This window comes from Gopherus evgoodei, chromosome 8 (assembly GCF_007399415.2).
Source record: "Gopherus evgoodei ecotype Sinaloan lineage chromosome 8, rGopEvg1_v1.p, whole genome shotgun sequence".
Taxonomy (NCBI): Eukaryota; Metazoa; Chordata; order Testudines; family Testudinidae; genus Gopherus; species Gopherus evgoodei.
This window is the reverse complement of record NC_044329.1, coordinates 94,255,723-94,278,651: the sequence shown is the minus strand read 5'-3', so window position 1 is coordinate 94,278,651 and position 22,929 is coordinate 94,255,723. Positions and strand designations below refer to the sequence as shown.

The following is a 22,929-nucleotide window of genomic DNA, read 5'->3' as shown; positions in this document are numbered from 1 at the left end:
GCAGGTAGAGAGCCTGCCTTAGCCCTGCTGCGCCGCCGACCAGCCTTTTAGTGGCCTGGTCAGTGGTGCTGACTGGAGCCACCAGGGTCCCTTTTCGACTGGGTATTCTGGTTGAAAACCAGATGCCTGGCAACCCTATTAATTAGGGTTTTAACAATTGTAAATAGTATCTTGTTTGTGTTGTTACACCAGAAAAGTATTGTGGAAGCATTTAAAAACTACTGCAATGTGCTCTGTAAAAATGTACAAAACCTATCAGATGCCTCTGATTGGGTGAGGAGGAAAGAAAAGACATCGATATGTTAAATGACTTGGCCCCATTGAACTCAATGGCAAAACTCCCAATGACTTCAGTGGGACCAGGAATTCACATATTATGAATAGACCTTTTTATATCGTTGCTGTAAACAATAGGATTGTTTTTGTTTGTCTTTAGAAAATGTTACAGATAACACTTTTAATGCAGTTTCTGTGTTCACATGATATCCATTAGCGAGGAGGACAAAATATATCTTTATATATTATTATTTAACATATCAAGCTTGTGAACATCCCAAAGCTGGGTGTATCCAGGTTGTAAAAACATAGGAGATCGTTGCAAAATGTGGACCTGGGTTTGGATTTTAAGACCCAAGAGTTTTTGTGTGACTAGATCTAGGGCAGAATTCTCTGCTAAATTGGTGCAGCTCCTTTGACTTCTATCCATGTTTAATATGTTTGATTCTAATTAATTTACACCAGTTTCAGCCAGGAGAGCACTTTTCCCCCTTGAGTTCTTGTATTGGCTTATCTTGGTGTTTTTTTAAAATGCAGTTATTTTGGAAAAAAGAACAGGGTGACTTCAGTCAAGTATGAGACTTATGGGTGAGTTCTGGAAGCCTCACTTAATAAAATAGTCTATACCAATTCAGAAGTGATTGGCACTTGGAGATTCTTGTCCAATATTTCTAGTCACACTTGTTTCTTTAGAACAGCAGATGCTCTGTTTTCATTGTTCCAAGTAGTGTAACTCATTTCCTTCATTATTTCTTTGTATTTCCAGATTTTATGCAAATGGCAGTTGCTCACTGTATGGTACATCAGATTCCAGCGTCGAGCTTTATGCTGCCTTGCATGTCACCAAATGAGACTTCCGTCATTCCTTTGACTGCTGGTGTTGTAGCGAGCAGTCCTGGGTTGCACAGAGAGCATGGAACCACTGAAACCAACTCTCTGATGCTGGTGGCTGAAGAGAGTTTCCTCTGTTGCCTTTGGAGTGAAACACACGCAAATTGTTCTTTGTACACAGCAGGCATGGAAACAAAGAAATTTACGTCCTCAGAAGTAAGTAGCTTTGCTCCTCAGCAAACAGGTAGGTTTGTAGTGTAATTATTTACAGTGACTCAGTAATGGACATCATGTTTTCTTTGTTTTTCAAATATTTTCCTAATACTATTATTTGTTTCCATTTGTGCCTGGATTGTGCGGGGTACTGTACAAACGTAAATGAAGGCAAAATTCCTGCCCTGGAGAGCTTGCCATGTAGAAAGGCAGACAAAAGGTAAGGGAAAGGGGAACAACATGCAAATAAGGAGGCAGAAGTGGTGAATGGCCACATCTTCATAATATAAATCCATTTTGTTAGCTATATAGGTAACTATCCTCAGTTGCCCCCTCTCCCTTACCTTTACCACTTATTAGTCAACTAACTCCTTTTGAGTATCATGGTAGAATTAGGTTGTCAGAGGAATGCTGAAAAAAATATATAAATTGTAGATAAGGACGTAGACATTTTTAATGGATTTTTAGCTTAAGAGAGCAAATCTTGTCCCCACCTCCATCATCCGCAGTGACTTTATCTTGCATCCTGTCATTTGAAATGTGGTTGGTTATTCCTTCTGCCCCCGGCGCACAATGTACCTGGTGGAAAAAAGTCAATAGCTTTGTGTGAAATCCCGATCCTACTGAAGGCCATGCCAAAAGTCTCATTATCTTAAGTATGGTCAGGATTTTACTCTGTATTTCTAACACTACCTCATATGTCAGGTGGTCTTTTCAAGAAGTAATCCAAATAATTGTATTGCTTTCTAATGCTGCATAGAGTTTGTGGTCATGAACTGTAGCAAAAAGGTTAAAGAATATCTGAAACTTAACACACCCCATTCACCCCCTACCCCCTCCACTAAAAATTGTCACTAGTTACAAGTAAGAAATTTTATTATTTAAATAAATCTGTGTGATTATAATTTACATTAATTTTATGTCCAGCTCTGTACATTCTGTATAGTAAGAGACTACCAGGTCACTAAATACCTTTAAAAATCTGGGTTTTAGATGTTGCTGCGTTAGGCATTGGATTTAGGAGCCTAAATCTTTTTCCATACTAGAGATAGCTCAGTGCTTTGAGCATTGGCCTACTGAACCCAGGGTTATGAATTCAACCCTTGAGGGGGCCATTTAGGGAACTGGGGTAAAAATGTATCTGGGGATTGGTCCTGCTTTGAGCAGGAGGTTGGACTAGATGACCTCCTGAGGTCCCTTCCAACCCTGATAGTATATGATTCTAAGACTTATTGGTAAATTTTATTTTATTTCTTTAAATGTCTTTGGTTTCAATGTGGTTCAGAAAATGTTTACCTTTTTAAATTTAGATTTAAGCTGGAACATTCAATGTTGGACTAAAGGAGACCTAGAACTGTTCGTTTGTATCCTGAAATTGTCTAACAAGAAGTCGTACTTGAATGGAGAATTTAAGATTAATCTTTTATATGTTCTGTAAGTAAAATATATCAGAAGCTTCCCATTTATAAGGATATCCTAAAACACCAGTAAAGGTTCTATGGATTTGTTGTCTTACAGTAGTAATTGTGATAGTGATAGCATTAGTCAGTACAAGTGGATAATATACTATGTGCCCATTTGTTCTTATTTTTAGACCACATTTTGATAGGACTGTCTGGAATTATCAGTCAGGTATATGTTCAGGGCTTGAACAGTTAACACAGAGTATTTCCTGTCCTTTCTGTCCTTTTCTCATATTTATTAAACTGCTTATTTTATTTTAATTAAGTCAAAGGCATCCGCAATGAATATGCGATCCATAATTTTTTAAGGTTGAATGCTTGATTTTAGCTCTGCCTGCTTGTGTTTTTGCCTCTTATCATATTCTCTCCTTAAGAAATTTATTCTTCTTTGTCATTTTTAATACCATACCTAATATAAAAACTAGAATTTTTGATGTTTCTTATAGAGTTAACCACTCTGTAGCCCTCTTACAGACACAAAAGAAGTCATCACTGTTCCAAACATGCTTTTGAAGGGTAAAATATGTTCATCACCTAGGGCTTTGGTGTCTCTTTTTTTAATATATTTAAACTAAATGAATAAATCACTGATTTAAATGTGAATGTTAGGCTAGGCTTCAAGAGCACACTGATCTCTGTAGGCTACTGCTGGATTGAATGGCATACATCCCTTATGCACTTTTGAGTTTCTGCGTTCCCTTTTCATTTAATATTTTCAGACAGTTAGTACTCATGTAAGGAACCATGTTCTCATCTGAAAGTCCACCTGCTTCTGCTCTCCATATTACCTTGAGGTAGGGGAGTCTCTACTAACAATGGAGAGGAAAGATGGTCTTGTGGCTAATAGACTTGGACTCAGAAAATCTGGGTTCAGTTCCTTTCTCTACCACAGACTTCCTGTGTGATGTTGGGCAAATCCTTTAATCTTTCTGTGCCTCAGTTCCCCATCTTACAGAAGGGGATAATAGTACTTCCTTCCCACCCCTTGTTGTTGTATCTGTTTAGATTGTAAGCTCTTTGGTGTAGAGACTGTCTCTTGTTACATCCTACTGGGATCCAACTCTTAATTGGGTCTCATATGGGCACTATATTATAAATAATAGATCAAACAAGATTTATAGAAAATGGTCCCTGTTTAAAAAGTCAGCGCTGGCCCACAGATACCAGTTACCACAGTTATTACTGTTCTGAACATAGGAGATAAATGGAATAACTGGTAGCAAATGTGGACTTCTAATTGGCAAACATTGTAAGATAACCTGAAGCCAAAGTCTTAACAGGCTTCCATTTCTAGCATTCTCTATGCTTTCTAGTCCTGTGGCACCTTATAGACTAACAGACGTTTTGGAGCATAAGCTTTTGTGGGTGAATACTCACTTCGGATGCTGACGAAGTGAGTATTCACTCATGAAAGCTTATGCTTCAAAACGTCTGTTAGTCTGTAAGGTGCCACAGGACTCTTTGTCACCTTTTACAGATCCAAACTAACACGGCTACCCCTCTGATACTTGATTCTATGCTTTCTATGTCTCAAGTACCATTAATTTAGAAATAGTTCCCACTTTTGTTCTTTTCCAACCAGAGTTTGTCACTAAATAGAAAAATCTTAGCTGATGGGAATAGTTGAGTAGACTAGGCATGCCTAGCCCTTCTGGAAACACAGATTCAAATCCCAGCTGAGCTGAAAAGGCTCACCAAGGCAGATACGTTCAGAATTATAAAATTCACTCTGTGCATTTTTCAAATAAGAACTTTAAAACAGAGGCCCTGGATGACTAAAGGCCTCATGACACTCCCGTCCCCTTTTTAAGAATAGAAGGTTTTCCCTGGCGTTCATGGCTAAAATTTGGTCTCCTGCTGCTGCTGCCATGTTGCATGCTGTGTGCTGTTAGGCTTTCTCTTACCACACACAAATGGGTGCATGTCAGTGGTCATGTATTATAATAGCTTATGAAGTATTCTGGGATCAGCCAGTAGTAGTATTCTACAGATAGGACATTTCTTCTCAAAGATGTAAGATGGTCTATTTCTGCCAGTAATCGAGAGTCCCCTGGTAGCCGTGCCTCTCTGAAAAAAATCAGTGAAGTGGGTGAACAGACACAGCACTGCTTTGTGGTATGGGTGTGCTTTCACATCTGAAAGAGGAGAAAAATAAACAACTCTCTTACACTTTGTTAGTGAAAGTGATGAGTCATATAAGAGGTAGAAAATGAGGTGAGAAGAGCAGCAAAGACATCAAGACACAGTGAGAGCAAGGAGACACATACTGGAGCACCCCAGAAAAACGAAGAGAGATTCAGAAGGCTTCAAGTGCTTGATGAACTGATTTTTTTTGTGGGGGGAGGCCAGAGGAATCTGCAGAAGAAACTCTCGAAGGGGCCAAGAAGACCTGATTGCCTATGAAGTATCCTGTGGAGCTTTGTGAGAGGCTAGAAAGACGAGATTTCTGTTTTTTCCCCTCTTAGTTTTGCAAAGTACAAAAGCATTTTGTATCCTTTTGCAGATTCATCCTGGAGTCCAGGAAAACATGGATTTTCTGATTTTTGCAAGGATCTAAAGTTTTATTCCAGTTTCTAGACGAAGCTCTTCCCTGCCTGGGAAATTTAGCAGTATATTAACAACTGCCTTGAGCTGCACCATTACCCAAGTCTAAGGTCTCTGTATGCTCTACTCTCTTCAGTATCATTTTCTCTGGCACTTCAAAAAATTACTGTAATTGTTACCTTGAAAGAAATTTGTCAGCTTTCTACTCCAGATTCCCTGAGTAAGTTGATTTACACATCTCCTCCAAATTATCGACTTACTGCTAATGTGTTCATTCTCCTCTCCAAAGACTATCAGTAGTATTTTTGCTATTGTTTTTGCCATTATAGAGCAAACTTATAACATTTCTCATGTGATGGTAGTATTTTTTTTCTCCCAGGAGTGAAGGTCAATTATAGTTTTCTTTAGCAAGGCCCGATGTTCCGAAGGAATAACTGTCTTGTTTATTTCATATTTTGGTAAAGGGGTAGCTTCCCCTGTTGGCTCACTGATGCCTTTCGCATGCAGGCCAGAATAGTTTGAAAACAGTCCCAGTTTTAAAAGTATGTTCTTAAGGCATTTGTTTCTCTCTGAGAGGCCTCAATTCAGAAACAAGTGCCAATATTCTCATATTTAAGCGGCACAAGCAGTGAAAATAATGGCCTTGTTTTGTTATAGGCTCCTCAGTGGTTCACATATGGCCTTTGACAGCTCAAGTGTTTCAGCATTAAAAAAAGGATTTTTGATTCACCCACCCCCAAGTATTACAGGCTTGGTCTGATGTTGTCATGAACAAAAAGTGCTTCATGCTGTCCATTACACAGCAGGTCTGAGGAACAGTCGTCAGTCAAATAGGACTCTGAAAATATACTGCAGAAAAGATGCTAGTAACAAGAGGGCTGCCAAGACGGAGACGAAATCATTGTCAGAGAGCTGCCTCTACCTTTTATGGTACTACGTCCTTGGAAGGAGAGATCTATTTAATCCTGTAGCTTTCATAAAATCTTAAAAATTGAGGGCTGGAAGTGACCTTGAGTAGTCCTCTAGTCCAGCTCCCCTGTGCTGAGGCAGGACTAGGAAAACCTTGACTATCCCAGATAGGTGTTTGTCTAACTTGTTCTTGAAAACATCCAATCGTAGGGATTCCATAACCTCCCTTGAAAGCCTATTCCAGATTTTAACTCTTCATATAGTTAGAAAGGTTTTCCTTACTATCTAACCTAAATCTCCCTTGTTAGGGATTGAGCCAATTACTTTTTGTGGATATGGAAAATAAATTATCACCATCCTCTTTACATATTTGAAGCCTGTTATCAGGTTCCCCCTTAGTCATCTTTTCCTAAGACTAAACGTGCCCAGTTCTTTAAATTTTTCCTGAGAGATTAGCTTTTCTAAATCTTTTATCATTTTTGCTGCTCTCCTTTGAACTTTCTCCAGTTGTCCACATCTTTCCTAAAGAATGGAACCCAGAACTGGGCAAGGTACTCCAGCTGAAGCCTTATCAGAGCCAAGTAGAAAGGGAAAGTTATCTCCCATGTCTTACAGTTGCGAAAAAGACTAATATTCTAGGACATAATGAAAGGAGTGTCGTGTATCACATTGTTGACTCATTCGATTTATGATCCACTATAACTCCCAGATCCTCTTCTGCAGTTCTTCCGCCTTGCCAGTTATTCTCCATTTTGTAGTTATGCATTTGACTTTTCCTTCCTAAGTGAAGTACTTTACACTTGTCTTTATCAAATTTAATCTTGTTGAATTCAGATCAATTCTCCAATTTGTCAAGGTTTTGCACTCTCCCCCAGGGTGGTGTCTACTACAAATTTTGTAAAACATTTTACTCTCTCCTGCACCATTATCCAAGTCATCCAGATTGTAAAGGGTTGAACCTTGCTTAGTCTCCCTCCATGCTGGTCTTCATCAGCAAGTCGGCAACACAGCACTTGGGTTGCTACTCTGCTGTTGGCTCCAGGCCATAGCTGTTTTTTGAACACTCTGAACATTAGAACGGCCATACTGGACCAGACCAAAGGTCCATCTAGCGCAGTATCCTGTCTTCCAACAGTGGTCAATGCCAGGTGCCCCAGAGGGAATCAACAGAACAGGTAACCATCTAGTGATCCATCCTCTGTCACCCATTCCCAGCTTCTGGTTCTGAGATTGCACTAGCCTAGTTCCTTTAATACCCTAGGATCAATTTCTTCAGGCTCTGCTGACTTGGATATATCTAATTTCTCTAAATATTTTTTAATCTGTTCTTTTCCCTGTTCTGGCTTGTATTCCTTCCTCCTTGATGTTAATATTATTGTGTTAACTATCTCGTCACAATTAACCTTTTTTAGTGGAGATTATAGCAAAATAGGCATTAAACGCCTGTGCCTTCTTGATGTGATCTCTGGTTAGCTCTCCTTCCCTGCTAAGTAGTGGGCCTGTACTTTCTCTTTCTCTTTCTCTTAACCTATTTATAGAACCTCTTCTTATTGCCTTTCCCCTGCTAGGTGGAACTCATTTTGCATCTTACCCTTTCTGTTTTTGTCTCTACATGCTTGTGCTATTTTTTTGTACTTGTCCTTATGAATTTGTCCATTTTTCCACTCTTTGTAGGATTATCATTTGATTTTCAGGTAATTAAAGCACTCTGATAGAGCCATATTGCCTCTTACTATTCTTCCTATCTTTTCTTCACATCAGGATAGTTTGCTATTTTGCCTTTAATATTGTCTCCTCAAGACACTGCCAGCTCTCCTGAACTCCTTTTTCCCTTGGATTTTCTTCCCATGGGATCCTACCTACTAGTTCTCTGTTTGTGAAAGTCTGCTTTTTTGAAGTTCGTTGTTCTTATTCTACTGTTCTGACTCTTTCCTTTTCCTTAGAATCCTGAAATCATCATTTCAAGGTCACTTTCACCCACATTGCCATTCATCTTCAGATTAACAACCAATTCCTCCTCCTTCAGAATCAGATCTAAAATGGCAGCCCCCTTGGAAACTTAAAATAGCAAACTCAGTATGTCCAATTAGTTCTTGGAATGTATTGGGGAACAATTTCTTGTTTCAGAAGGTGGAGGAAATTTCCAACAGATATCTGAGTAATAAAAGTGTCCTCGTTACAATCACGTCTTGTGTTTTGGATATTTATGTTCTAACAATGCCTCATCCACCTTCCTCTCCCGATTTGGTGTTCTATAGTAGACCGTTAGCATGACATCACTCCGGTTTTTCCCTCCTTTATTTTCACCCAGGGACTTTCAACTGGTTTGCCTATCACCTCTTTCTGGGCTTCAGAACAAGTATATATATTCTTGATATATAAGGCAACAGCACATCTTTTTTTCCTAGCCTGTCTTTCTAGAACAAGTTATACTCCTCTATACAAATATCCTAGTCATGCAGTGATGTCAAATAAGTCAGAATTTAGCTTATGGCTAATACTGCCAGTTCTTCCTGTTTATTCCCATACTTATCGCATTTGTGTAGAGACATCACTCCTTAACCCTTGCTCTCAGTGCCCTGTGTTTACTGCTGATATGCTCAAGGTCATAGAAAGGCACCCATTTGTGGTGAATTGTGTAACTCACCTGTGGTTTTGTTACTCGTCACCAATGTGGCAATCCAATGTTCATGCCATTAAAATAATTGTGCTAAACAGTCATGCATTCTGTCTACCATTGAATGTATGCAGTGGTCCACTTCTAAAGTTTCTTCCATTCCAAAAGATACTCTCAGTTTCAGAGAGATTTCATACACTTAAAATAGGAATAGTGCTGGAGTTGCTGATATTGCTCAAAATGGAAGAAACCTTGGGGCTGATTTCCCCTGTGTAACACTAGTGTAAATTGCAGTTATTAGGGTTACATGAATGTAACATCAAGGGAGTGGAGAATTAGGTGTTTTAAGTGCAACTTGTGTGTATGTATGTAAATGTATGTATCAAGGGCCTGTGTAGTGATATGTATATTAGGTACATTGACTGCTCTCTCAAGTTTGTAAAATAGGTTGTCTTGATGCCATTTCTTGAAAGTGACCCAAGGAACATTGTTACATATGCTTTGGAAGTGTAATATAATGCCTATCTGAATCAGAGACTGGTAAGAATTGAATTAGGTTTGACCTAAATGGCAGTGTGACAGCTTACATCTCCATTTGTATGCAGTATAAGATTTCATCTCAACAGTAATATGTTGTACAGCTGATATATTTCTATATGCCCTAAATATTACATATGTTTCCTTTAAAAAAAATTCTGAAAGCATAAATGTATCCTTCCAACACTGGAAAAATTGATCCAACTATTTTTGTTAAATAAACATCTTTATTTCTTGTTAGCAGTTCAAGTGCTTTCTGCTGAACATTTTGGAAAGTTTTATTAAACCATATATTTTTGTAATAAGACTATCTTCATTTGTATGCTAATCTCTAAAGGAAAGTATTCCAACATGTGAAAAATTCATGAAAACAAATCTGGAGAGTTCAGCCAGAAGTAGTCTCTTGGGCTGCACTTCAGTTTAGAAAGAAACAAAACAGAATACTAAAGAGTTAGTCACTAAATACTTTCCACGAGCCAGTCCAGAGCAATAGTATGAGTAATGCCTGGGATTAAATGAGATTTGCTTTGCTAAGAAAAAGTTAAATTATCTAAGAAATAAACATGGTATGCCTTCGAAGTAAACAAAGCTTCATCATCTTGGAAGTAATCACGTAAAGTTTGATTTTTAGACTACATTCTTTGTGATTTGTATATACAATATTTATCAGTTGTAATCCTGTGTAGTTGATAAGTAATTTAGAAACATATCCTAAGCATGGACCAAATTCTGCAGCTTGTTGCACACACAAAATTCTGGCTTTGCGTGAATAACTTAAGGATGTTTTTATTATTATAACACTTAACAATAAATTTTGGAAGAGATATAAAAATTCATATTTAGTCAGCATCTGACTATTAGAAATTTGGATGAGACCTTCATGAGTGACAGATTATCCCACATCTGCCAAATGGAGGGTTTCGTAAACCTTCCTCTGATGCAACTGGTTCTGGCCACTTTCAGAGACAGGATACTGGAGTAGATGGTCTGACCCAGTCTGGCAATTCTGATGTTCTTGGATCAGGCCTCAGAAATATCTTTCATTACGCTCCTTCTCCACCCCAAAGGTATAGCTGAAGAAAATGCTCACAGATTGATCTGTCTCTTGTGCTTTGCTGCTTTCAGTACTATTTCTACTGTTTAATCCAAAGTGGTGAATCTAATGGAATATGCAGAAGATTGTCCAGGACATAATGCTTTTTAAGTATTGCTCTGTTTTGTTCAATATAGATCAGAGTTATCACTGGAAGACATATCTACAGGTTCTCTAAAAGGCAATTTCATGGTTACTCCCTGCAACGGCAATGGGTCTGATAAGTATGAATGTCACATACCTTCACTGAAACTCAACTACACTTATATTACATGGTTAAACATCATAAATGGGGTAACACTTCTTCAGTCACCTTTAATGTCGGTCAGACCCATAAATATTGGTAAGTTTTCAGTGTACTGTATATCTTTTTTATAGAAAGCAAAAACAGGAAGTCCTTATTTTGTGACTAGTCAGTTTTTGCAAGGACTTCAGCTGTAGCTATGTTAATTCTACAGGGTAACTTCTGCAGGCTGATGTGTATCATTTCCCCCCCACCCCCACCAGCCTTCCTAGTCTCCGCCCTTCTTCAGTGCAAATCTTGGTAGAAGGAAGAACAATGTCTTGGGGCACCTGAGCATTAACTTTGAATGCAGGAAGGTAGATCAGTATGTGGAGAACAGTGGTCTAGTTCATAATTATCTAATTTGTAACGGAAAATAAACATTTTGCTATTTGCTTTAAAAATAAACCTGCAGATTCTCATCATCAGCATTTGCATGTACTCTCTCACTCTCATTTTGACACTTCCTTCATTAAAGGTACAACTTCTGCATTTTTTAAAGTGGAAGATTTATTTCTGCCATTTCACCAGCCCATCGGCTCAATGAAATCAGATGACAGATACATTTGATGTTACTTTATTGCCATCCAGTCTGCATAATTAATGGTTAATAAATATATAGCCATTTTCTGACTAATTGGGGCATTTTTAGCTATAATGGAAAACTGTTTTTTCTTATTAATGTTACTTTTTGGAAATCAGAATTAAAAACCTTTTGGATGAACACTTTATCTTAGTTGCAAATGAAATTTAATATTTTTGGAGATGAGGTGATTATATTGATGATTACATACTGATTTCATTTGAATTATGTCAACAGGATCAATTTAAGTTTTACAGCTGCATCTGCCAGTATTAAAGGTGACCACAGATATAATTCATGAAATATGTTCTAAGCAATAAGTAAGATCAGAAGTCATTTTTGAAATGTATAATTTTTAATAATAATATGTTCTGACATTAGTGAGCTTGATAAAAGGAATAATGAGTTTTAAAATAAAAAGATGAATATTAGCTAAGTGAGTTGTTTGCTTTGCACACACAAGCCGTAGCAACAGAATACATGGCAACAAAATGAGAAAACATTGTCTGCCCTGCAACCACGTAGATTACAATATGGTAATGTTCAGTCTTTTAAAAAGAGTGGTTCTGCACTGCCATAAAGAAATTATGTCATCAAAATGGCAGAATAAAGTTTTTAAAAGCAATGGACCACATCCGGAATCCATCACTCTTGCCCGTCTCCACTGAAGCTAGTCAAGGTGTGGACTGAATTAGAGCTGCCACACACAGACTGAAATTTGGCCCTAACTATTTAGTTTACACTGACTCAAATATTGATACATTTGGGCTAGGTACTGATAATGTCATCAAAGCTAAGTAGTTCCTTACTCCTTGAATACTCCTATTGATTTCAGTGAGACCACTTGTAGCATAGGCAGATCGGAAAATAACCCCCTTGTATTTAAGGACCCAAATCTGTAATTTGATGCAGGTGGACTCCTGTTTTTGACCAGAGCTCCATTAAAATGAAAGAGGCTGCATGTGGGCTCAGGGGGTCTGCGCATGCGGATAAAATTGCAGGATGCAGTATTGCCTTTAATATGACCTTCTGAAGCATTGACTACAAAACTCAGAAGTTCCTCATTTCCAGGTTACAGACCCATGCTTGGCTGTTTACTCTAAACTGAAAAATACCATTTGTGATGGGTTCCTCCCGATGTGCCACCTGAAACTGGGGTACTACTGAGCCCGCCTGACCACCAGCCTGGGTTCCCTTTATGCTGTACTGCTGTGCAGCCTGCCAAGCCCTCCCCTAGGCTTCAGAGTGCACTTTATCAGCACACATACGGGTAGGGACACACCCAGGTGCTGAAACACCTGGACACTGAAATTAGCTCTGCCTGGGAAGGCTCAGCTAATGAACTGCCCAGTATTCAAGTGCACACCCCTTCTCTGGAGGGTAAACCCAACATTATACTGTCTTGCACTGCACAGAGATCTGTACAGCGTAAGCTCGTGAAATTTGCCCTCTCCCTCAGTGTGAAGAGGAATATACATAGTTTTCTGCCCCAAGTATGATTTTTATACACTGGTTTTAGACAAAACAAAAATAAGTTTATTAACTACAAAAGATAGATTTTAAGTTTTATTATAAGGGATAGCAAAGCAGATTACCTAGCAAATAAAACAAACATGCAATCTAAGATCAATATACTAAAGAAATTGGATATAAACAACAAATTCTCACCCTAAATTTTGTTTTAGGCAGTTTGCAGAGATTCTTGAAAGCAAGCTGCTCTTACATGCAGTTTAAAACTCTAGCTAGTCCTTTTACAGGCTAGAAAACCCTCTACCCTGAGTTCAGCCCATCTCCCCTAATTTAGTCTTTTGTTTCTTAGGTGTTTCCAGCAGGCTTCTTTCTTGGGTGGTGAGTCAGTGAAGAACAAACCATGATTATATCACTCCCCTGCCTTAAATAGCTTTTACATATGGCGGAAACCCTTTGTCTCCCAGTTTGTTCCCATGCCTGGTCAATGGGAAAACACTGGTATTCCAAAATAGAGTCCAGTATCCAGTGACTTGTTCATGTGCCTCTGTAGAGCCATAGCAGCCATAACTCGGAGGCTGTTAGTAGTGTCCTTTGGAAGGCTTTCCAGTGAGAGATTAGCATCTTCAGAGACCTATTGTTTTCCCTAATGGCCCTTCCCAGCCAGCCATCTAGACTGATTGCATTCTGTCTAGGGGGCATTCCCCAGGGGTAAACAGATTTGTAATAGATGCATAGACAATACTCCTAACTTCAGATACCAAAATGTTACATGCATACAAGTAGGATAATCATATTCAGTAAATCATAACCTTTCCAATGATATCTTGCATGCCTTATCTTGCACAAAATACATCATAATTATGCCATACTCATGTCATCATAATATTACCACAAAGACTATGGGGCATAATGCCATACCATTTATTAAAGGTATTTATCCTGAGTGAGAGAACCTCAATGTTTTCTTAACAAATGTGCCCGAAAAGACAGGCCAACCACAGTCGTCATTGAACAACGATAAATAAATTTACACAGTGCCTAGTAAAAGTAGAAGCTTCTTGATTATATACTCAGCATGTTTATTATTCATAAGTAGTTGTCCATTTCCTCCCTCTGGGATGTCCTCTTTATCTCTGTTAGAGTCCTGCAAAACCCTCATTTTCCTTCACCTCATTTCAGCTCTCCTTTCAGGCCACCTTTCGTAGCCAAAATCGTAGTAATAATAGTAGAATGGATGGGGCTACTTTACAAGCCGGTTCCCATTCAGCAGAACATTTATGCATGTGTTTGAGTGCGTTGTAGAACTGGGACCCTGGAGAGCAAGAAGCTGGTTTAAGGCAACTACTAGACAAGGAGTAGCAGAACTTACTGACCCTCCGAGCTGCATATGACAATCCGCAGAAATTCGAAAGCTGGGGCATGTCTGCTGGGGCTTAAGACTTCAGCCCTGATCCCCAGCAGGCGTGCCCTGAGACCCCCAGATCATCTTTCCGCCAGATTTTTGCCAGGGTTTGCTGGCTCCGCTTGGTCACATGGTGCTGCCAGGTCCCCTCCCTGCATGGCAGCTGCTGGAGCCGGCAAGTTGGAAGCTACTGTGGTGGGGAGAGGCAGCGGCAAACAGCTGGGAGCTGCAGGAACAGCTACTGCTTTTGCTGCTGCCTCTCATCACAGAGTTAAAGCAGCTATTTGCTGCTGCCTCTGCACTGGAGCTAACACCTTGGAGCTGTGGAAAGGGGCCACTGAGGGTAAGGGGGTGTGTGACTCAAACTAGTGGGGCTGAACCTTTAAATTGTGCCCCACCCCAGCAGGCACCAGTCATCTATGCCGCAATATGACCCAGTAGTTAACCATGTTAGCTAAAATACTGCTTGCTATTCCATTTTAAGAGTAACTTAGACTTCTATTATTTGCTGTAAGTATATTTAAATCAGAGTAGAGTAACTTCTAAAAACATAAAGCTTAAGGACAAGACTTAAAAGAGAGAGAGGTCACTGATTGAATGGTGGTGAATACAAACAGCTCGGCCAGCAATCCTTGACAGTAACTCTAACAGATAAAATAGAAGCTTGGTTTTAATATTTTTACAGTAAAGCCTGAATCTCCATTGAACCTGCGACTAGAAATGACAGACAAAGGACAGTTAAAGATCTGTTGGTCCAATCCAGTACTAACACCATATCCACTTCAGTATGAAGTGAAGTTTTCTGGGAATACTACTCAAAATACCTGGCAGGTTAGTGTACTTGTTCTATTAGTAGTATTTTATTTATTTTTATTTTTATTGAAGATGAAATCATTCTAATGTTGTATTTAAGGAGAATCTGCTGCAACCATCTGACTAGATTCCACAGTGGCTGTGGTCTAGCCAAAACTTGTGGGAAGAATCCATCTCAGGGCAGCTATTAGTGCTCATTTCGCCAAACCTGCTTGGGTCAACAGCAGGCTTCGAATTCAGGATCTACAGCACTGAAATTATTAGCTTTTGCTGAATGAGCAAAAGGACTAAGTTGCGTAGCTGGAAGCAGTAGCAGACTCATAAACCAATATATGGAGCAGCCACTAGAAAGGGACAAAGACCCGCCCCCCTTGTAGTATGGGTTTCACCTACAGACCACTAAACCCTGTCAACAGGTAAATCCCACAAGAGTCAATCACAAAGCTCCCAATGGCTTCAGTGGAGCTAGGATTTTTGTGTGTGTGTATTATATAATTCTATTAATGAATCACTTTTCCCACTGCCACAATGCAGCTATCTCGGGGGTGAAAAGCAGCATCTATTTAACAGCACACAACACAATACTGTACCTGTTTTCTGCTGGTGTATGTAACTTCTAACCTACTTGATTAAATGTGGTAAAGTTGAATGCTTCTGAGCAATCCTACTAACCCTCAGAATAAACAGCTTATTTCCTTTGATTTCTCTCATTTTTCTGAAGTGGTGCAAAATAATAATGTTAATGGCTTCTGATCTAATTAAACAGGTGGTTGAGATTGTCATAGAAACCTCCCTCATCATAGGCAATATGCTGGTTGGTTCTTCATATTTAGTTCAAGTACGGTGCAAGAGTCTTCATGGTACAGGATTCTGGAGTGATTGGAGCACACCTTATAATTTAAACGCAGAAGGTATGTCCTCTACAATAATTTAAATAGCCATTGTTGGGATTGGAAATAAATGTGTGCATATATTATTTGATATGTATTACACATGGATAAAGTGTGTATACACATTCTACTACAAAATCCTACAGCACATGTAGGCCACAAAAGTACATAGTAAATGCTGTAAATAGTGCACCAAAATTTCTGTACACCTAAGGATTCCATTGTCATCATGCCAACCCAAAACAGAATATTTAGAGGAGCCTCCCATTCTTCAGTGAGGAGCCTTTACTAAGTTTAAGTAATGCAATTGAAACTCAGTTTTTTAGCAGATGGTGTAAGTAAATCTGTTTCAGAACTGGCACAAACTTGCATGTAAAATTCAAAATTTCAGAAGTTTATTACACACATCAATTAGGTGAATAACTTGAGTTATGAAAGCACAGATTCCTGATGTTGCATGGCAGTGGTTCCTCTGAGGCCAATCAGATGGGTTGGGTCAAAGGGGGTTCCACTGAAAGAATGTACCTTAATACCTCTTGTATTCTGTTGTCTACAGTGAGAGAGAGAATTTGGCAAGTCATTATCCATTCATCTTGATCGCTTATTTATATTGCCAGTGTTTCCAACCCCTAATGTTCAAAAATCATGAGTCAGCCTCACCAAAAATCATGAGATTATCTTTAAAATCTTGAGATTATGTAGAAATAATAGATTTGGTGTTCTTTTTATTTGCCTCTCCTCTTTGAGCCTTTAGGATGCACTGGGGTTATATTTGGAAGCTTTCTCTGCAGCCAGAAGGGCTAGAAACTTTACTTACTATTTAAGAATGAAGGTTGAAATTAGCAACAAATTTTTCTGTGTAGTCAGTCTGGGGATGCTGACAATTTTCTTTCCCCTGTTCTTCCCTTATTTAAAAAGGAGATATTTCAACCTGTTTTGCTAAAGTTATCCTCCTAGTAATTATATAAGTGTATGTGTGTGGAAAGAGAGAGAGGCAGAGAAAATCAAGGTCCAGACACCCCAAGGGGAGACGGGGATCTGAAACCCAGAAAATAAGCACTTGAATCAAATGGTTATAGACAATGTTATTGTGTATACAAAACATGTCAAGTAAGATCTTTTATGAAATCTTGTAATGTCCTGAACTTGATAGTCATTAGGCTATTCGTATACAGGTTCTGCTTCTGAATGCATGCATGTATATATGTGTCGCAAATTGTAATTGTAATGATAGTAACTACAGCATCACCTCCCAGTAGTGTGGTGAGGCAATCTGGCAGGGCCAGGCCAAGTATTTACTGGACATCGGCTCCAAACACCTAGTATTGTCCAGCCCGGAAGAGACAGTGGTAGACAATTAAAGTTAACAGGAAATTTTGAAACAACTTGAAACTGAAAAGAAAACCCACATCTGGGAAAACCCTGCTCTGTATAACCAGGAATTTCCATAGTCTGAGAACAAGGGGGGGAAATAACAAACCTGCAAATGCTGTTAAAAGGGAAGGTATTTGGAGTACAGGCTATCCAGAAATAGAGGACTGGAGTCTAAGCAGGGTACTCTCTGTGCAGCACTGGATCCCCTCTAGGACAAGAGAGTACACTCGGAAAATCTTCTGGGGCAATAGGTAACTTGTGTTAGAAAAGGGAATTGAGCTAATGTAAAAGCGTAAAGCCAGAGATTGCATCTTTGTTTACTGTGTAACTTGTATGTGTTTGTTTTTCCTCAGTATTTTATCTTTGAACCTATGATTTTTCTATTAAATAAAGTTTTTGTTTGTTTTTACCTCAAGCAGGTCTCTGTTGTTCAACAGTGTGGAGTGTATGTGCCAAAGTGAACTGATATTTGGGGTCAAGTTTCACACCTTCCGGGGTGATGAACCAGAGGGGAAAAGTCTGTGTGTCTGGTAGTTAAGAACTCAGGGAGATGGATCTGCGTCCAGACCAGAAGGGATTGTTGAGGTCATCCTACAAGAATTAATTAGGCTGGGGGAAGCCTGTGTGGGACCTAATCTTTGTCAACTGGCTACTGGTGTCAGAATTCTGAGCCACAGCAGCAGGAGTGACAACACCTTACTGGTCCAGGTGATCCCAAGAACATTATAGGGGTGTAGTCATTGCAGAAATTTCACCCCAATATCAGTGAATGGAGGTTCACGCTCCAACCATTTGCAATAACAGATTGTAACGGACTCAAAAGCAAGGGAGCAAAGTACAAATGTATTTTTTTCTTCTTTTTATTTTGGGTTAAGAGAAATAGAGCAAAGAAGGGGAAAATTAGCCAGTTAGAATCCTTGGACACAATGGATAAAAAGCATCTTGGGAGCTTATGTTAGAAATATGGTTTACCCCAGAGGGGGAAATCAGCGGAGGATCTGAAAACCTCACTCATGAAGTGTTTTGAGCAAAAGGAGAGAGAGGATGCCCGGCTGGGAAACCAGCCAGACTTTACTTCCCTACAGGAGAGGGCCACTCTGCTAGAGCTGGCCAATTATGCACACTGGTCAAAATGTTCTAAACTGGGTGCCTCAAATTAAGCACCGAAATAGCTAACCTGATTTTTTCAAAGGGAGTGGTCTTCAAAAAGAGTTGGCAATTTCTGATTGTTACGTCAGTTACTTAGGTGTGTAAATATGAAATTAGGTAGCTAACTTTAGGCACTCACATTTGGAAACTTACACTGTACGTCTATACATGGGTGTGTGTGTGTGTGTGTGTGTGTGTGTATACATACGTACATACCTTTAGAGAGATTGTATGCACATATAAACATACAAATATGTACAGTTCATGGAAAACACTGAGATTCAGTAGATAATCTCTCTATTTAATATTCTATTGTAGGATATTAATTGTATTAAACACATTTCACTGGCCAAAAATCATGTTGCGATAAGCATGATGACATCCTTAAAGAAAGTAATTTCTTCCCTGCAGGGAGCTCAAATTTGCCTAGACTCCCTATGGCTAATGTTAGCATTAACCAATGGAAGAACAGTAAAACCAGCAGGATAGTTGGTAGCAATAAAGAGGCTGCTTTGCATTCATGCAAGCACATTAACACTGGGAGTACAAAATGTTGAAACTAGGCAGTTATATTTTTATACAACTGATTAGCATTATGTCTGATCTGTATTTAATCGAAAAGTCTCTGCTGCTGACAGAGAGAGAGAGTGCTTTGCACCACTGTTCTAGAGACTGTATTTTGGAAGCATTTGGTTCATTTTGAGTGTAATTATTCCTTGAGATACTAAGGAGAATTGTTTAGTTGGTGCATGTCTTCAGCCTATTATATGCTCTTTGCATAGATCCAAATAGTTGAGTGGATGGATTTTTCAAAATAAACTTTAAAATATGAATCTTCTCACCATGATGTATGCGTTTTTAACTGAGGCACATGCACCTTTGTGGTGTCTGATTGCACAATATATTTTGTATGTGTTTTTGCGTGACAAGTGCTCTATAGATGGGCCCATTCTATATTGCAAACTCTTGTCACAACACTGAAATTATTATTGTTTTTCTAAAGTTTGAAAGAACGCCTATTGACAGAGGCTTTTTATGTTCAGATCAGCACACTGAAGTATGTCTAACGCTTCATGCAGCTTGCAGTTTGCCAGCATTTCCTTTTCACTTGCCAACACAGTTGCCCATTCACTTGTACAACTGCGTGTTTGTGTATGCAACACAGGTGCACCCTCCTGAAAATGTACTCCCTGTGTAAGATTATATCGTATGTTATGTGACCTTGCATTTGTTCCATCTCCTTTATTCCATCATGAGTAAGGATATTAAAGGTGAAAGTCCATGCAGATATAAATGGTCAAATAGATATAAATAATGATAAAATAAGTCATGGGGTCTCTTCTGCTTTTGTCCCTGTACCTATGTAACACTCATTAAATTGTAAGAGTTAGACTCCTGTGTTTAGGAGCAAGATTTTTATAGAAATAAGCATTTTTGATTGTCCTATAATTTTGTAAAGCTACCTTTTTGTGTGAAGTTTCATATCGCTTAAACATTCTTTTTCTGTTTTTTTTTCCTTTCCCTGTAACAGATGTCATGTACTTCCCTCCTAAGATACTGACGAGTGTTGGTTCTAATGTTTCCTTTCATTGCCTCTATAATGATAAAAACAAGATGATTTTGTCAAAGAAGATTGTTTGGTGGCTGAATTTAGCAGAAGAAATCCCAGAGAGACAGTATACACTTGTGAATGATCGTGTTAGCAGAGTTACTCTTTTCAACTTGAATGCAACAAAACCTAGAGGAAAATTCTTCTATAATGCATTGTACTGTTGTAACCAAAACAGGGAATGCCATCATCGATATGCTGAATTATATGTAGTAGGTAAGATTCTGTATGACTTTACTTTTTTTATAAACTTCAGTATACTTGATATTTTCAAGTCAGAACATTTCAGTTTATGATTTGAAGGGGGTTTTCGCAGACAACAGTGATTTTATAATGCATAGTTTTGTCTCCTTAACAATTGTATTTTTATATGTATTAATATTTTTAATGTGTTTTAAATAGATGTCAATATCAATATCACATGTGAAACTGATGGGTACTTAACTAAAATGACTTGCAGATGGTCCGCAAACACAAATACATTGCTTGTGGGGAGTTCTTTACAGTTAAAATACTACAGGTGTGTATCGTTTTTAATGTATTATATTTGTTTGGAAACTGTTACTTTGGAAATATTAATGCTGTAATAGATGCTCCACAGAAGTGAATATAAAATCTGAGCCACTGTGGATCAAACTTTCATCTGGTCTTCCAGCTAGCTTCCAAAATGGAAACCACAGGTTCCAGCAAATCTCACACGTGTGCACAAATTAGGTCATAAGAGATCAAAGTACCCAGTGTGGGTTGTATTTGCACATTATTCAGCACCTGCAAAACTTGTGGACACAATTTTGGAGGCCAACTTTGAAAATGTGGACAAAACATGTTAAAACTAAAGCAGAAAATATTACTAAATAACTGTGCTATGAGAGTTTGGTTTGATTCCACTAGCAGCAGGGCTGAGTCCTGGCAGAGAAAACTAATATACCTTTTAAGGCTTCTGTTTTCTTTCAAACTCAGTTCGGTTTTGCAATACAAATGCCCACCTTGCTTTGCGACAATGGATTTTGATTTGAATGGCTTTCCACAATGGGAAAATTTACTTGAATCATAATTTTGTATGACTGAGACTAGTTGTTCATGTATATTAAATTATACCCAACTTTACATGTACATGGTGATTAAATATATGATGGCAGAATTTGGCTCACTCCAAAAGAAAAAGATTTGTTCAGAAGGAGATTGTTACTTTACAGTTTTAACAACTTTAGTTGCTGGAGCAGTTTTCAGTTTGCTACTAATATTCATGGTCTAATTTTCAGAAGGTACATGCAAACTTAGGACCAAATTCTGATCTCCGCTATGCCAGTGAAGAAGCCAGTGAAGATACTGGACTCCTCATAGATGTTCTTTTGTGTAATAAATTTGGTCTCTTGCATAGAGATGTTTGGTCAATAGAATTCAAATCCCTGCTGCAGAGCTGGGGAAGCAAGGTTCTGTTCAGACTCAGTTTTCCACTTGTTCTTGCAGTTTCCCCCTTATTTCCTAATTCAAAACAATTCTGACCATCCACACTAGGTAGGGCCTAAGAGGTGGGTTTCCCACTTGCAGAAGTGGAGACCATTTCACCACAGAAGTTAGAATAATGCTTTGTGTATCCTAAACCTTTTCTCCTACATCAGCTTCTCCAGCCGTTGGTTCTCTGCAATCATGATTACTTTTTCCTGTCATCCCCTGGTACCAGATAATTTCAGAGAACGTCACGTGTTTTTGTCTCTTCCTTAGGTCCCCAAAGCTTTCATTTTTGTCTGTCCTTTGGACAGAGTAGCAGTGCTACTAGGGGAAAAATGTGTGGTATAGTTGATGCACCATTCATACCTATGTGCCTGGAGTGCCTTATGAAAAGGTCTCTCTCACATCATCTAATAATTTTAAACACAAAAGATTCCTATAACTGCCGCTAGTACTTGGATAAATAAAATGGAAGAACAAAACCTTCCTGAGCAGAAAAAATTGGATTTATTCTCTACTGGACTAGACCGGATATGTGACAAAGAAGCTTAAATCAGCTCTTACGGTCCTGCACACACTTAAGCTGCGATTCAGGAAAGCTTAAATGCTTTCTTGAATAGGGATGAATTTAAGCAAAGAGCTTTCCTGAACTGGGCCCCACAGTGTGAAGTGTGAGTGGTTCCACTGAACTCAACAGTATTTGTAGGATTGGACCATGAATACTAAGTGATGTGCACTATAGTGAAGCCTTTGATGGATGGAACAATAAACAGAACCCTTAGGATTTCATATGGAAACCTTTTCTAGGACTGTATTGTGACTAGTTGACTCCTGGGCTAAATGTTGCCTTGACTACCTGTTAGAGCCACTTATGTCGGAATAAATACCTTCCCCTTTCCTTCTCTCATCTTTCCATGTTGGTCTCAAACATGTCTGATAAATTTGCCTGAGAGAAATGGTGTTTCCTAATATCTATAATCTCATTATAGGTCGATGCATAGGTCAGGCATTGACATTAACATAGTGTATAAGTGCATGCCAGCTTTCTTCTTTGTTTGTTTTTGTTTTGATTCTGTTGAGGTTTTATTTAAAAAATATATAAATCTAAATGAGAAGAAAACATTTTGTATAAGAATAACTAAAATAGAAAATAAATTTAAAAAAAATCTGACTAATGGCAATATTTCCAGGTTCTTTAAAACAACAGACAACTTTGTTATTTTCAACATTTGCCTGCAACATTGTGAACAAGAACACACAATGTAACTGGCCAGCAATAAGCTAGAAACCCAAGTGAAATTGACCAGTCTGTTTTCATTGCCCAAACTGAATGAAATGCCACGTTTAAGCAGCCACTGTAAATATTTAAGAATAAACTTTGATTTAAAAAATTCCTTCTGTTTTAATAATATCTAAACTGG

General features: G+C 38.6%; 1 protein-coding gene across 4 annotated transcripts in view; it reads left to right on the top strand.

Moving 5' to 3' along the window:
* Positions 1-22,929, top strand: part of LEPR (leptin receptor) — a 60,823-nt gene that overhangs the window by 13,941 nt on the left and 23,953 nt on the right. For all 4 annotated transcript variants that reach the window (XM_030573533.1, XM_030573531.1, XM_030573532.1 and 1 more), the window contains exons 3-9: positions 1,043-1,351; positions 2,631-2,754; positions 10,621-10,826; positions 14,907-15,052; positions 15,801-15,945; positions 19,979-20,272; positions 20,459-20,576. In XM_030573533.1, coding sequence (XP_030429393.1) covers positions 1,043-1,351; positions 2,631-2,754; positions 10,621-10,826; positions 14,907-15,052; positions 15,801-15,945; positions 19,979-20,272; positions 20,459-20,576 — 1,342 coding nt within the window. The remainder of the gene's footprint in view (positions 1-1,042; positions 1,352-2,630; positions 2,755-10,620; positions 10,827-14,906; positions 15,053-15,800; positions 15,946-19,978; positions 20,273-20,458; positions 20,577-22,929) is intronic.